This window comes from Heloderma suspectum, chromosome 13 (assembly GCF_057233095.1).
Source record: "Heloderma suspectum isolate Gila_16-S chromosome 13, 16-S_ref, whole genome shotgun sequence".
Taxonomy (NCBI): domain Eukaryota; kingdom Metazoa; phylum Chordata; class Lepidosauria; order Squamata; family Helodermatidae; genus Heloderma; species Heloderma suspectum.
Genome location: NC_139470.1, coordinates 6,743,476 through 6,756,986, shown reverse-complemented (window position 1 = coordinate 6,756,986; position 13,511 = coordinate 6,743,476). Strand labels below are relative to the sequence as shown.

The 13,511-nt window shown below is 46.5% G+C and overlaps 1 protein-coding gene across 1 annotated transcript in view; it reads right to left on the bottom strand.

Annotated features, from left to right (window-relative positions):
* The window catches only part of DNAH10 (dynein axonemal heavy chain 10), a 99,762-nt gene extending 86,918 nt beyond the window's left edge, over positions 1–12,844 (bottom strand). The window contains exons 1-8 of the mRNA XM_084819652.1: positions 12,347–12,844; positions 10,523–10,609; positions 9,206–9,348; positions 7,640–7,748; positions 5,668–5,783; positions 4,121–4,328; positions 3,059–3,216; positions 143–373 (exon numbers count right to left, since the gene is read on the bottom strand). Coding sequence (XP_084675778.1) covers positions 143–373; positions 3,059–3,216; positions 4,121–4,328; positions 5,668–5,783; positions 7,640–7,748; positions 9,206–9,348; positions 10,523–10,609; positions 12,347–12,566 — 1,272 coding nt within the window. The 5' untranslated portion in view covers positions 12,567–12,844. The remainder of the gene's footprint in view (positions 1–142; positions 374–3,058; positions 3,217–4,120; positions 4,329–5,667; positions 5,784–7,639; positions 7,749–9,205; positions 9,349–10,522; positions 10,610–12,346) is intronic.
* Between the last annotated feature and the right edge of the window lie 667 nt (positions 12,845–13,511).

Sequence of the window (13,511 nt, the reverse complement as noted above, 5' to 3'; positions counted from 1 at the left end):
AAAAACTAACACATTTATTCTGGCATTAGCTGTCATGGACTATAGTCCATGAGGCTTTTGTTGCTTTTCTTTAGGAAAGGGGAGTCCCATCCCCCCCAAATACACATACACTTTGGTGGTTCTCCTGCTGATCAAAACATACCTTCAGATGTCGCTCAAGAGTGGAAAGGAACCTCACATTGTCCACCGCCTCCACGTGGTGCTTGCAGAGCTCATTTATGACGAGCTGCAAACTCTCCACTATGCCAATGTTGGCAATATCAAGCACTTCCAAGACCTTCTTGACTAAGGGCAGTTTGATCTGCTCAGTGAGGGCACTCAAAGTAGCATTTCTCTCACGCCACAGGTCAATCTCTGCCAGCGGGCCGTTTCCCTGTGGGCAAGAAAAAGCAGGATGAAACCAGGAACTTGGAAAAAAAGGCAGACATTGCATGTTCTCTTCTCAGGAAGCTTGCAGTTTTCTTCCCACACACCTAGATGCTGTAACATTCTTGTGTCTGGGAAGCCAGTTGTGTCTATTATATAGCCACGCAACGCATACAGACATGCTCAGTTGTGCTCACTCCAACTCAGCAACAACAAAAAGGAGATAATAAGTGCTGAAAGAGGAACAAAAAGGGGCAGACCAGACAATCAAAGGCTTAGAGCATCTTCTCTACAAGGAAAGGCCAAAGTGTCTGGGGCTTTTTAATTTAGATGAACAGATGACTGAGAGAACATGATAAGGAATCTGTAAAAACAATTGTGTTCTTTATCTCCTTGTCTGGGATGCTTGAGGCTTCTTGTCAGAAAATAGCCTGGGAGCAAAGCTCCTCTCAGGGCCAGAGCGGGCTTTCTTCTTCATACAGCACAGTTGGTCATGTTGCCAGCTGAAAGGAGAATTCTCCTTGCCTAGGAGGCAAGTTGCATTTCCTTGCCAAAAGGTAGCCCAGGAGTCATAGCTCTCCATGGGACATACGGCAGATACTTGGTTGAAGCTTCCCCCGTCAGGGTCAGGTAAACTGCCAGGTAAAGAAATCTTGAATCTGTGGATGGAGGTTAGGCTGAGAGGGGTTACTTATCTTACTCACTCCACAGACAGAGCCATGTCAATCCATGCAGACTTAGGGATGTCAGAGAATTCCACCACGGATCTCAGTGAGGCCGAATGCCAGTGCACTTGGCCCCCCGAACTCCGTGGCGGAACAGCCTGCCACCCCCCCGCCCCACGCGGATCCCCCCCGGGACGAGACTTACCTGGGGCGGATGTTCTGGACGGCGGTGGCTCCAGCAGTGGCTCCAGCGGAGGTGGCGGCTGGTCTTCCGACCGGCTGCCACCGCCACCACCACCATTTGCAGTCTTCCCCCGACCCCATTCGTGATAGGCTACATAAAGACTTACGTAGCCTATCACGTCTGGGTTAAAAAAAAAAAATGCGTATGCAAATGGCAGCGGGTACGGCCGCCGCCATTTGCGTTCCCTATTTTTGGTTGTCTTAGTCTTCGTAAATATTTACGTAGACTAAGATGGCGAAACTAAGGGGGAACGCAAATAGCGTAGCGGACACTATTTGCGTTCCCCCTTATTTTCGCCGTCTTAGTCTACATAAATATTTACATAGACTAAGACGGTGAAAATAAAGGGGAACGCAAATAGCATCCGCTATGCTATTTGCGTTCCCCTTTCTTGTCTTCGTCTTAGTCTACGTAAATATTTACGTAGACTAAGATGGCCAAAAATAAGGAACGCAAATGGCGGCGGCTGTAGCCGCCGCCATTTGCATACGCATTTTTTTTTTTTAACCCAGATGTGATAGGCTACCTAAGACTTTACATAGCCTATCACAGCTAAATACAGGGACGCAAACAGCGGCAGCTACGGCCGCCACCATTTGCGTCCCTGCTAGCCAGCGGCTGGATGTCCTGCTGCTGGCGGAGCTGGCTGGCGGCTCTGCGGAATCCCCGCAGAGCGGAGCCGGCCGGCCAGGATTCCGGGTGGAGGGACGGAGCACCTCCCCCCCCAGCGGAACCCGGCGGAGCCAGGTAAGGGGGGTTTCGTACATCCCTATGCAGACTACCGTGCTTCCATTAGAGGAGAGCCCCGCCCAGTGCTGCCACATAACCAAGCAGTATGTCCCACTTTACAATACCATCAACCATTAAAAGGAAGACGGGAGAAGAGAAATAACAGGACAGATGATTCGCTCAAGCACCCTTAGCTCAGGCACCAAGGTCACCAGTTCTAAAACATGTTATTATAATTTAAGCGTCAGGCAAGAACATTTCTGTTTTCCCAGGCTTTTAAGAATGGCTAATGTTCACATTTTTAACTTAGAGAAGATTCTATTTTTACCGTTTGAATGGACTACAGCTGTTCTAGTGTGTTGTGTTAGTTGCCATGCTTTATTTTTTTTATTATCATCATGATCTTTTGTGCGTTTATTTTGTCTTACCACTTTGTTAGTCACCCTTGGAACAGACAAGAGAAAAGGGGCTGTTGCCTTCACACCCTCCTTGTGGGGCTCCCTGGAGGCATCTGTCTGACCATTATGGGGACCTGGATGCTGGACTAGATGGACCTTTGGTTGGATCTAGCAAGGCTATGCTTATGTTTGAATGTATACAGGCATGGGGATCACACACACAGATATTATGCTATGTCTGGAAAAAGTAGCAAGTGAATGCCCCCCCGAGTAATCAAACCTATTTTGGGTCTGGGTTGAATATCTATTACTACAATAAATTTCATAAAAAGAGATAGATTCGATTTCATTTACAATGTAGGCTGAGGGAAAAAAACACTCAGTTTGGTCTGAGTGTTGGCAATGGTGACAAAGAGATGTGAAAGCAGTGTGACCTTGGCTGCCAGAGTTGCTAAGAGGTTTCTGGCTGTCAGGCACAGTTTGGGGTTTTAAAGGTTGTTGGTATTGCTTTGAGTCAGACACTACCACGTTTACTTCAGTGCTCTTGTAAGGCCTGTTCGATCTCTGCATTTGTAAATAAAGAGATTATTACAAAACACTCTAAGATTTAGTAAAGATGGAGTGTTAAACAATACAACTTGCTCCAGCAGAATTACCTGGGGGACCTTTCTCAGTAGTCCTTCATCTGCTGAGGATATTAACATGACCCAATTAGTTACATGTGTTTCCAGTGTTTCAACCACATCCCGATCATTGGCAAGGTCATTCACATCACCTTCTAAGCATATGGTTGGCATCTCTAACTTAATTTCGCCTGTTGAATGAAAATGTTGTTTGCTTCAGTTATTTATTCTGTGACCCCATTTATTAACAGAGAACACTATGGAAAGGGCCTTAGGCATCCACCTCAAACTTGTTATCTTCTCACATTTACTTCATTGCAGGTATTACAAAACACCAATAAGTTTCCAGTGACCTCCTTCCAAAGGAAACCAAACCTGGGTAAAACCACTTGAAGCATTAGGTGCACATTAACACCCATTTGAAGGAAACAGAATGCTGGACTAGATGGACCCTTGGCCTGATCCAGCATGGTTCTTATGTTCTTATGAAAAACAACCAAAAACGAAAGCTTCCTCTCCTACCTTCAAAGCAAAAGCAGCAATGGAGGTAAAGAAAAGATTCAACTGGCAAAATGTTCCCATTACTGGAGAAACTGGCAAGAATTTTTCCCAGCCTTGTCTCTTTCACCAGAGAGCAGGTGAAGTAGTGAAAGACTTCACATCAGTAATATTGATAAAGCTTTCCCCCAGCATTATAAATTTCACCAGATAGCAAAAAAGGGAAACAGTTAAGGAATGCTGTTTCGGTGAAACTGACAAGGTTGTTTTGCCCCAAGCTTCTGTTCAGGGAGGAGAGATTAGAATGTTAAAAACCCATTCTCAAACTTTGACAACTATGTGGAAAAAAGGGAGGGTGGAGGGCTAAAAATGCTCTCAAGATAGAATGCATCTGTTCATAGATGACACAAACAAGGTAGGAAGACTGAAACAGAATTGTAAATCCACTTTTCTACATGGCCACTAGTCAATGTTAAAACCTGATACAAGCACATTTAAATCTGCATTTCTCTTTTTCTTTCACGTGTGCACATTAACCACAAGCAAAAGCCTCCAAAGTGCTTTAGGAGGAATATGTGAGATCAGTTTGAGATTCACCTTCAATCTGTTGTATGGTTCTCTGAATGTGGCTTAGAAATTTCTGCATATTCATTAAGAACTCATTCCTTAGGATCTGAAAGCTGTCTAATATTACTGACTTCTTCATCATTTTCACAGCAGACTGTGGTTCTTCACCCTCTGCCTTTTCAGATTCTGGGTATTCATCCATATCATATTGGCTATGGCACATTGCAGGCAGAAAGACCTGAAAAGGCAGGACTTGTTTTTACCACTTTCTATTTGCTTCCATTTTAAATACAATGGTTAAATCCACTTGTAATGTTATAACAGCCTTACAGACATATGCAGCTGTTAAAGGCAAAGAGTCAAGTAAAGAAAGGAAAAAAAACCTGACATATCAGGCAATTCCAGATACCACTGGATCCAGTTATAGCTGTTGTTGTGTTAGGAAATAACAATTATCTTTCACTGTTTCCGGCCCAAGTGTTGGGTATTTCAGGGCGGCAGCACCTGCTGGGCCCATTTTCTCTGGAGAAAGACAGGATTGGAAACACAGCCCAATGCTACACATTTTTACTGAAAAGTAAGCCCGATTATGTTCAATGGAGCTTTCTTTCTCCAAGGGGAGTGCGCACAGAATACTAGCCCAGGGATGCCTTCTTAGGGTGCATTCAGGCTTACTTGTGAAGAAGAGTGGGAGGTTTTGTCCAGAGTGAGCTGTGCTCTCCCCCAAACACACCTTTACTCCTGTTAAGGTACACAAAGAGCCTCTGGATCAAATCCTGATGGTCTCTTCTTGTTCTCCCTTCACCCCATACTTCAAGAGAGCTGTCAGTTAAAAAGCAGAGCTTGAGGATTCAAAGGGGGCTTTTCTTTGCCTAAGAGAGCCCTCTCAGAATAGAGAGTGCCTGGGTTTGGGAGGGAGCATCATGGGTTGATTTCCTGCTTCTTGCTCTTTTGACTTTTAGAAATCTTAGAAATGGGTTGAACCAACTAAGTATAGTGACAACCCCACTGGTCAAACATCACCAGCCAGGCAGTGCAGCAAATTACAGTGTTATTCTTATGCTCTTCTCATCATTTATTGAACTTTTTTTTACTTTGAATGCCATGTAAACTCTGATCTTTTAAACTCAATTCAATTTGAATTAATTATAAATCTTTGCCTTAGGGTCATCCACAATCAAGCCCACCCATGACTGTTTGGCTAATTTGCTACTAAGAGTTTTGAACTACCTCTAAATAGGGAAGTTAGTATATAAGACATTTTAAACTCTGTTCTTGTGGCGCCTGAATGAGATTTTTATGTTGCAGGGGTAATTCTGCCACTCCCCCCACCCCGCCATGCAATCATACCTCACCTAATGACTGTGAGTCTGAATGTAGAATGGTCCTTTTTTTTTTTCAACTATTGCTTCTTTTGATCCTATTAATGATAGCTCCTAGCTTTTTTGTCATCAGAAGCATTTTCTGTAGGAATTACTCAATTCTGCGCGAAATGTCTGCGGTCTCAATGTAATTGAATTTGAAAGATCTGAGATGTTTTTGAGATGTGCTTTAAAAAACAAACAAACCCCTCTCACCAGTGCAAATAGCTGCTTGAGCATCACCAAGGAACGACCATTCAATATGCCGTACTCCAGTACGTCTGGCAGGGCATCATTCGCTTCGATCAAGTCATTAGGTTCAAAAATGGTTTCTAAGCAGTAAAATAAGGTAACAATTTGTTTTAAGGAGATCTTCTAACCCAATGCTCCTGATCAACAGCTGCTGTATAAGTTCAGGAAATTCATGCGCTACATTCTTTCCGGGACTCTAGCACTTGAGAAAAAAGATGGGGAACCTGCATGTTTGAATGCTCTCTCTCTCTCTCTACACACAGAAAAGGACCACATTAGAGTGAAAGCTGAGCTAGAATCTTTGGCCATTTCTACATGAGGCTGTTATCCTGCACCTTTACCGAAGCTTCTGCTTCCAGATTCTTTGTGGGATTAAGCTCAGCTTCTTTACATGTGCTTTTTCCAGGGGTTTTCTTTCTCTGCCTTTCTCTTTGTTTCATTATACAACCACTAGATGGTACTGTGGTACAGCAGAATTGCGCAATTACACGAGACTCTCATTCTGTCATTTCTAAGTAATACCAGACTTTCCTCGTTAGGAAAAAAACGTGATAATGCACAGGAGGCCCTGGGGGACGACGGCATCATGTAAAGGACCTGCAAACTACCATGAGTAAGCAGTCACAAGCGTACAATAAAAGCCTCATGAAGCTATGCTTCTGATGTGGGGAAGCATTCAGACATAATTGACATGCCTAGGAGAGCTGTACTTTATGATCAGGAGAGTCATACAGTATGTAAGCGCTTTCTCCTATGTTGCTTCCAAACTCTGGAAAGTCCTGCCTCTGGAGTTACAACTCATCCCCACTCTCTCTGCATTCAGGATGCGGGGGGTGTCAAGACATCCTCTTAATTTGGTTTTTAAATTGTTATGGTTTTTCAGCTTCTTTTAAACATTTTACTATGTTTTTATGATTTTTGTTTTCTGAATTTTTGTAAAGCATTTTTGTTGTTCCCAGAAAGGCAATATAGAAATGCAATAAATAAATAAAATAATCACCCCAAAGACACGATTACTCTCTTGTATTAATATCTCTTCATGTGAAAATATCTAAGTAACAGATTAAGGGACATTGGGTATACAGAAGCCAACTAAAAGGAAGTAAGACTCACTAACACACTGGTTCCCAGTAATTTTTACCAATGGATCGACTTCTTCTCCTGGCCTCTCCTTACCTACCCCTCCTCAGTCTCTAATTGTAAGTTCCTTTGGACAGGGTTCTGCTTTTTTTCTTAAGTGATAAAGCACCACATACACTGATCATATTGGGTTTGGGTGTCATGAGAGTAACCTAAGATCAGGGCAATTGTAGGTTGTAAAATGAAAGCAGGAGCATGCCGGAGGCACTGTGCTCACACACACACACACACACACACACGCTTGTGCCTGGTGAATCGAGAGTTAATTAACCCACTATGTGCCATTATGTGCAAACCAGGTCATTGTGGTAATAAAAATAATAATAAATAGTTTGGGTGAGCTGCAGTACATTTGTTTTTATTATTATTAATTTTTATTATAGTTTGCATTGGGATAAGGACTGGGGGACTCAGGAGAGGAAGGAGATTGAGGGATGGAGGTTTTCTGCTGAAATGGGATGGTGGAACAGCCATCTATTTGTCAACTAGGGCTGTAGGGACTAAGAAATGAAATAGGACTGAAAGACAGGCAAAACACACTGTATATGCAATATAAAACTTCCTGGCACTCCATATCCATGTGAAAACATACCCTTTTTTCTGAAAGATTTTTGAGATACTGATTGGAATCCCAAGCTCCCTAAGTAGAAAACAGTGGAATTGGCAGATTTCAAGGGGTGGGATATAAGGATCTCAGTGTCTACCTGAGGGCCCACTTTGAAACAACCAGGTCCCCTCTTAGCCCAAACTTCTTTTCAGCTAAAACACTGCATCATAAGGCATCAGCATAAAATACCTGCAGTGTCTCTGAGAAAAAACACGGTGTCACTTTCCAAAAAGTCTTCCGGAACGTCATTAATAGCCATGTGATAGTACAAGTTATAGACCTCCCGCTTTACTGTTTTCTGAAATGGACAGGAACAAACAGACAAGTTTAGAAAGAAACAGAGGTCATGGCTATCCACAGTTGTCTTTCCAAACCAATTATCGGCAATAGAGCATACATCCACATGGAGTGTTTTCGGATATCATTCAGTAAACCAGGCTTTGCAATCATCCAATCATCATGAGACACATGCACATACCTGGAACTAGGTCATTCTGGGGCCTTGCCAGTCTGCTTAGCTGTGGCCTGAAAGCAGGGCTAATGGGAGCTACTTGTCCAACTGACCCAAAGTGCCACGGGAGTATGGGATGCCCCAGATCTACCTTGCATCTTTGTTTTTGGGTGATGCCTCCTGGTTTGGCACAAAGCAGTAATTCATGAGCAGGGTGTGTGAGGAATCTCCCCCATGGCTTGACACTCACACAGTCAATTACAACTCATGCTCCATTAGCTAAACACTGGAGCGTAGTTTGAGACTCGGACTGAATTCACATGTAATGACAACCCATGAGTTGTTTAACCCATGGGTTGTTGGGGCCATGTGTGAGCGAGAGAGTGTGTCGCCTCCTGCCCGCTTGACACTTCTGCTGCGTATCCACGTTGGGAAACAACCCAGGAACTCTCAGTTCCTAGGTTTTTAGTCCAAACCTGGCTCTGGGTTGTTGAGGGTTAATTAACCCAGAGTTTTAGCCCAACAACAAACCATAGTTTAAAACTCTGGGTTGTTTAACCCTCAGCAACTCAGAGTGCGAGGTTTGGGCATTACGACTAACGACCAGAGAACAGAGTATTCTTGGGTTGTTTCCCAAAGTGGAAGGGATGAATGGGCAGGAGGCAGTGCACTCTCTCATTCATGTGCACCCCCAACAACCCATGGGTTATCATTATATGTGAACCAGATGCTGGTGTGTCAGAGTGGCAGGTAGGAGTATAAACTGGGGATGGGGGGCAGTTTCACAAGGGAGCTGTTTGGAACACACCAGGGACAAAGTATTGGGAACTGCAAAGCCACTTCCAGAGTGTGCATTTCACAACTCTGTGCATTTATTCAGAATTCAGACTATGACAGATATCTGAGCACCTTGGAGAGGTATCACTTCACTGAAAACAAAATGTGAGAAACCATTCTTTTTTTTTCTTTTTTTTAAAGAAACCTTAATTTAAAAAAAGAGATGGTTGTGGGGAGGGAAAAAGAAGGAAGGATCATTCAGGCTCAGTATCAACAGTGTACAAACCGAGAAAAGCTCACAAAGCAAAAGGTTTGCCAAATGTCCTAGCGGGAGACAGAAATGAAATGTAAGTGTTTTAATGGGGTTAATGATGAAATACATTGTTTTTAGTTCTGCATCTTCAACTCTGCATAAACTTTGTGAATATATTAACAGGACATGTTTGCTTTAGCTTTTCAACAGAAATGCAGCCCATGTTTCTCGCCTGCCGCAAAGCCAGAACAGCACTGAAAAAAAATAGACTCACTTTATAAAACCGACCTCTTGCACTTTCCATGCCCAGCACACGCTCTATCTCAGCCATGCCTCCCCCAAGGGAGCCTGTAGAATGGTCAGCCACAGGCTTTTCTCCACCTTCAGACAGAGATATTTTGCTTTTCCACTCTCTCTCTAAAAAAAAAGGTATATCCAGCATAAGGAATTGATGGCAACCAGGGGTGCAACGCACGCAACCTATGCTATAAGCAACCATCCAGCTTTTCCCCCAGTTGATCTTGGATTGAACTTGGAAACACATGGGTAACCAGTGCAACTGGGACAAAATCGGCGTTATGTGTTCTGACCGCCTGGCCCCAGCAACTTTTTGCATTTTGAATGCATTTTGCATCAGCTGAAATTTCCAAACCATCTTCAAAGGCAGCCCCATGTAAAATGCATTACAGTAGTCAAGCTTGGAAGACACTAGTGCATGTGTGACACCAATTTCACACCACTATCCATGTCAGCCAGCTTCCCAATGCACAGTACCTCTGTCTTATCTGTACCCTCATCTATCCCAGTACTGCCTTTAGACACCAGTTCGAGAGGTCTACAGCCGCCTTGGGATTTATAAGTGACAAAGAGAGGTAGAGTTGCATGTCATTTGCATATTGGTGACATTGCAGCCCAAACCTTTGGATCTCGGGAGTCTAGTTTAGCCTTCATTTTTTCTGTACATGGATCTTAGGGCTGGCTCTACCATTAGGCAGAGTGAGGTAGTCACCTCAAGGCAGCTGATTTGGGGCATCATGAAAGAGCAGCAAATAGTTAGTTGGTTATTATATTTTTACTGCTGCAAAAGGGGGAGAGGCACTTGTGTGGTTTTCTGCCTCAGGGGCCAAAATAACTTGGCCAGCCTTGGGTATTATGACCTTGACTTGGGGCAGGGAGTAGCATTTGATAGCAGTGCCCGCTCCAGGTTTTGGAGGGACCTTGGGCAAGACACCCTCCATGGGCCCCCTCCCTCAGTGAGTCTGCCTTCTCATTGCCATTGTCACCTGCTGCTATGGCTCCTTGATCTCCTTCTCATCATTGCCACCACTTGCTTGCTTGACAGGCCAAAAGCCAGGGAGCAAGCGGGCCACGGCATCTCCTGCTCCTCCTTCTCACCACTGTGGTCTGGCCCAGAATGAGAAGCAGGTGAACAAGCAGGTTGTAACGGTGAAGAGGAGGAGCAACTCCAGGGGGCTCTCGTCAACAGGCCCCTGCTGGGGTCTGGGCCCTTGACAGGTGCTGAACTATGCCTACCCTGGATGCTGGCCCTGTTTGCTAGAAAGGCTTCTCCCAAGTTGTTTCCCATACATACTTCCTTCTACAACTGAAGTCGAGGAGGCACCACCCAGTCTCTCCGAGCGATTATCTTCATCATCACCACCTTCATCATATGGTACGTCTGTTTTGCAAGGACACGGAGAAAAAAGTTGAAACGATTGTTACAATAAAATCCAGTTAGCTCCCCCACAGATTGGATTCTCCACTCCCGTCACGAGAGGAGCAGCTCCATGCAGCCATCCCATTGTGCCCCCAAAGCTATTTCCTCCATTGGGGTGAACAGGTACAGAAAGAAAAGCCACTCAGAGAGCATAATTGGAGTCAGAGCTTAAAATTTGGAACCTGGTTATAAAGCCAAGGCTGAGGGCTAGAATATGTGAAATAATACAAGAGTACATCAGAGCATGCGCAGAATGGCTTTTCTGCAGGTGTGACTACTAGGTTGACTTCAGTCCTGGCCCCCAAAGGTGCTAGACCTCACAACCTGAAAAAACAACTATACGTTTTGACCTGGAAGTTTTGGCAGAATGCAGGGCTGCGATAACTCATTGTGTGTGTGTGTGTGGGGGGGGAGACGGGGGACAGGAAAGCACTCTCATGCACTGAGGCATTTTTTTATTGTCATTTTTCCACAAAGACAAGGCAAATGTCAGGGATGGAAGAAGGATGCAAGGCTGTAGTTACTCAGTGATGGGGTGGGCAAGGCATTTTGTCACTCTATTGTTAGGGAGAGAAAGAGGGCCTTCTCGGAAGGGAGAGGGTCTTCTCGGTGGTGGCCTCCCAATTCTTGAATGATCTCCCTGACAAGGCTCACCTGGCACCAACATTATTATCTTTTCGGCACAAGGTTAAAGCTGTCCTCTTCTCTCCGGCATTTGGCAGCATATAATGAGTTTTTAATCAGTTCCTGAATTGTCTTTGGTTGATTGTTTGAAAAATTGTTTTTAGATATATGTTGTCGGCGTGTGTGCTATCAGCTTATACGTTTTTATGTAAATGGTTCCCTGCTTTGTATAATGCATTTTAAATGGTTTTTAATTTTTGTGAACTGCCCAGAGAGCTTCAGCTAAGGGGCAGTATAGAAATATAATAAATGAAACAAAATGAAATGAAGGCACAAGACTGTGGTTCACTCAGCGGTGGAGAACAAAGCACTCTGCAAAAGCTCTGAGGGCCTTTCTTTTAATGATTCCACCACATATTGTTCAAGGCAGGTTTGGAACAAAAGGAAGAGCTGGAGCTCAGCGGCAGAGTACACACTTTGAATGTGAAAAGTCCCAGATTCAATCCCAGGCATCTCTAGGCAGGGCTGGGAAACCCTCCTGCCTGAAACCCGGGAGAACTGCTGCCAGTCAGTGTGTACCGTAGCCAGTACGGTGCTAGATGGACCAACGGTCCGATGGGGTATATAAGGCTGCTTCCTATGCACCTATAAAAGGGGAAAGGGAGTGCAAACCTATGGTTATTCAGTGATGATGGGAAGTCAAGAGGGCACTCTGCACGTGCATAGAGGCACTCTAGCCTTGTCCCTCGTATCATTCCAGGCAAGTGTCCAGGAAGGAGGAAGGGGGGAAAGGAAAGAAGGACGCAAGGCTGTAATCACTCAGAGGCGCGGGGAGGGGTAAGGCACTCTGCACGCAACCAGAGGCACTTTATCCTCACGCCACATATCATTCAGTGCAAATGGCCACAACGGAGGAAGCGGGGGCGGGGGGGGGCCACGGGCGAGCCCGCGGTGACTCAAGAGGTGTGGGGGCGGGGCAAGCAGCGTCTTCAAGGCGCTCCGCACGCGCTCAGAGGCACTCCTCTCCCGTGCTCAGAGCGGGGCCGGGGGGAAGGATGCGTGGAGGCCGCGCACCGATCTCGACGTCGACCTCGTCGAGCCGCATCTCCTGGCGGAAGAAGAGGGCGGCCGGCTCCCCTTCCTCGGCGCTGGCGCTCAGGTTCAGGTAGTGCAGGAGGGCCTCGGCCTCCTCGCCGTCGTTGCGGTTCAGCAGCTCCTCGAAAGGCGCCGCGTCCTTGACGGCCAGCGCGCCCTGCAGCCGGCCGCCCACCCACTGCACCCGCACGTCGTCCATCGCTCGGCCCCGGGGAGGCGCCGCGCCGCGCCGCGCCGCCGCAGCCTTCTCCCGGCGCCGCGGCCGTTCGGCGAGGCCTCCGCCAACCGACGCTCGCCCGTCGCCCTGGCAACGGCGCGGAGGAAAACAGGGCCGCGCGGGCGCTGGCCAAGCGCGGCCTTGCCCCGGCCGGGTCCATCCCAGATGTGGACTACAACTCCCGGCATCCCCGGGGAGTTGTGGCCCAACGGAGCTGGAGGGCCCCAGGTTGGAGGAGACTGTTCTAGAGCTGTCTGCCCCAACCTGGGGCCCTCCAGGTGAGTTGAACGGCAACGCCCACAATCCCCCAGCCAGCTCTGCTGGCTGGGGATCATGGGAGTTGTAGTCCAACACGTCTGGAGGGCCCCAGGTTGGGAAAGGCTGCTCTAGGGGAAGAACAGAAAAAGAGCCCCACAGGACCAGACCAAGGGTCCATCTTGTCCAGCATCCTGTTCATACAGCGGCCAGCCAGCTGCCTGTGGGAAACCCACTGGCAGGACTTGAGTGCGAGAGCACCCCCCTACTCATCTTTTAGGAACACAGGAAGCTGCCTTAGACTGAGCCAGACCCTTGGTCCATCTAGCCCAGTATTGTCGACACTGATGGGCAGCAGCTCTCCAGGGTTCCAGGGGGGATTCTTTCCTAGCCTACTTGGAGATGGTGGGGATTGAACCAGGGACTTTCTGCATGCATAGCTCTGCCACTGAGCTATGGCCCCCAATTTCCAATAGGCATACTGCCTCTGGTACTGGAGGTAACATAGCAATCAGGACTAGAAGCCAAGAGGTGAGGTGAGGTGAGGTGAGGGTGGCGCTCCCTGTCCCCTCAGGCAGGATTTACATTTGTACCAACACAAACATCTCCCTCCTCGCTCTTACAATGCTTAACAGAAACTGGAGGAGCAGCAGACTTTGAGGACCACTACTG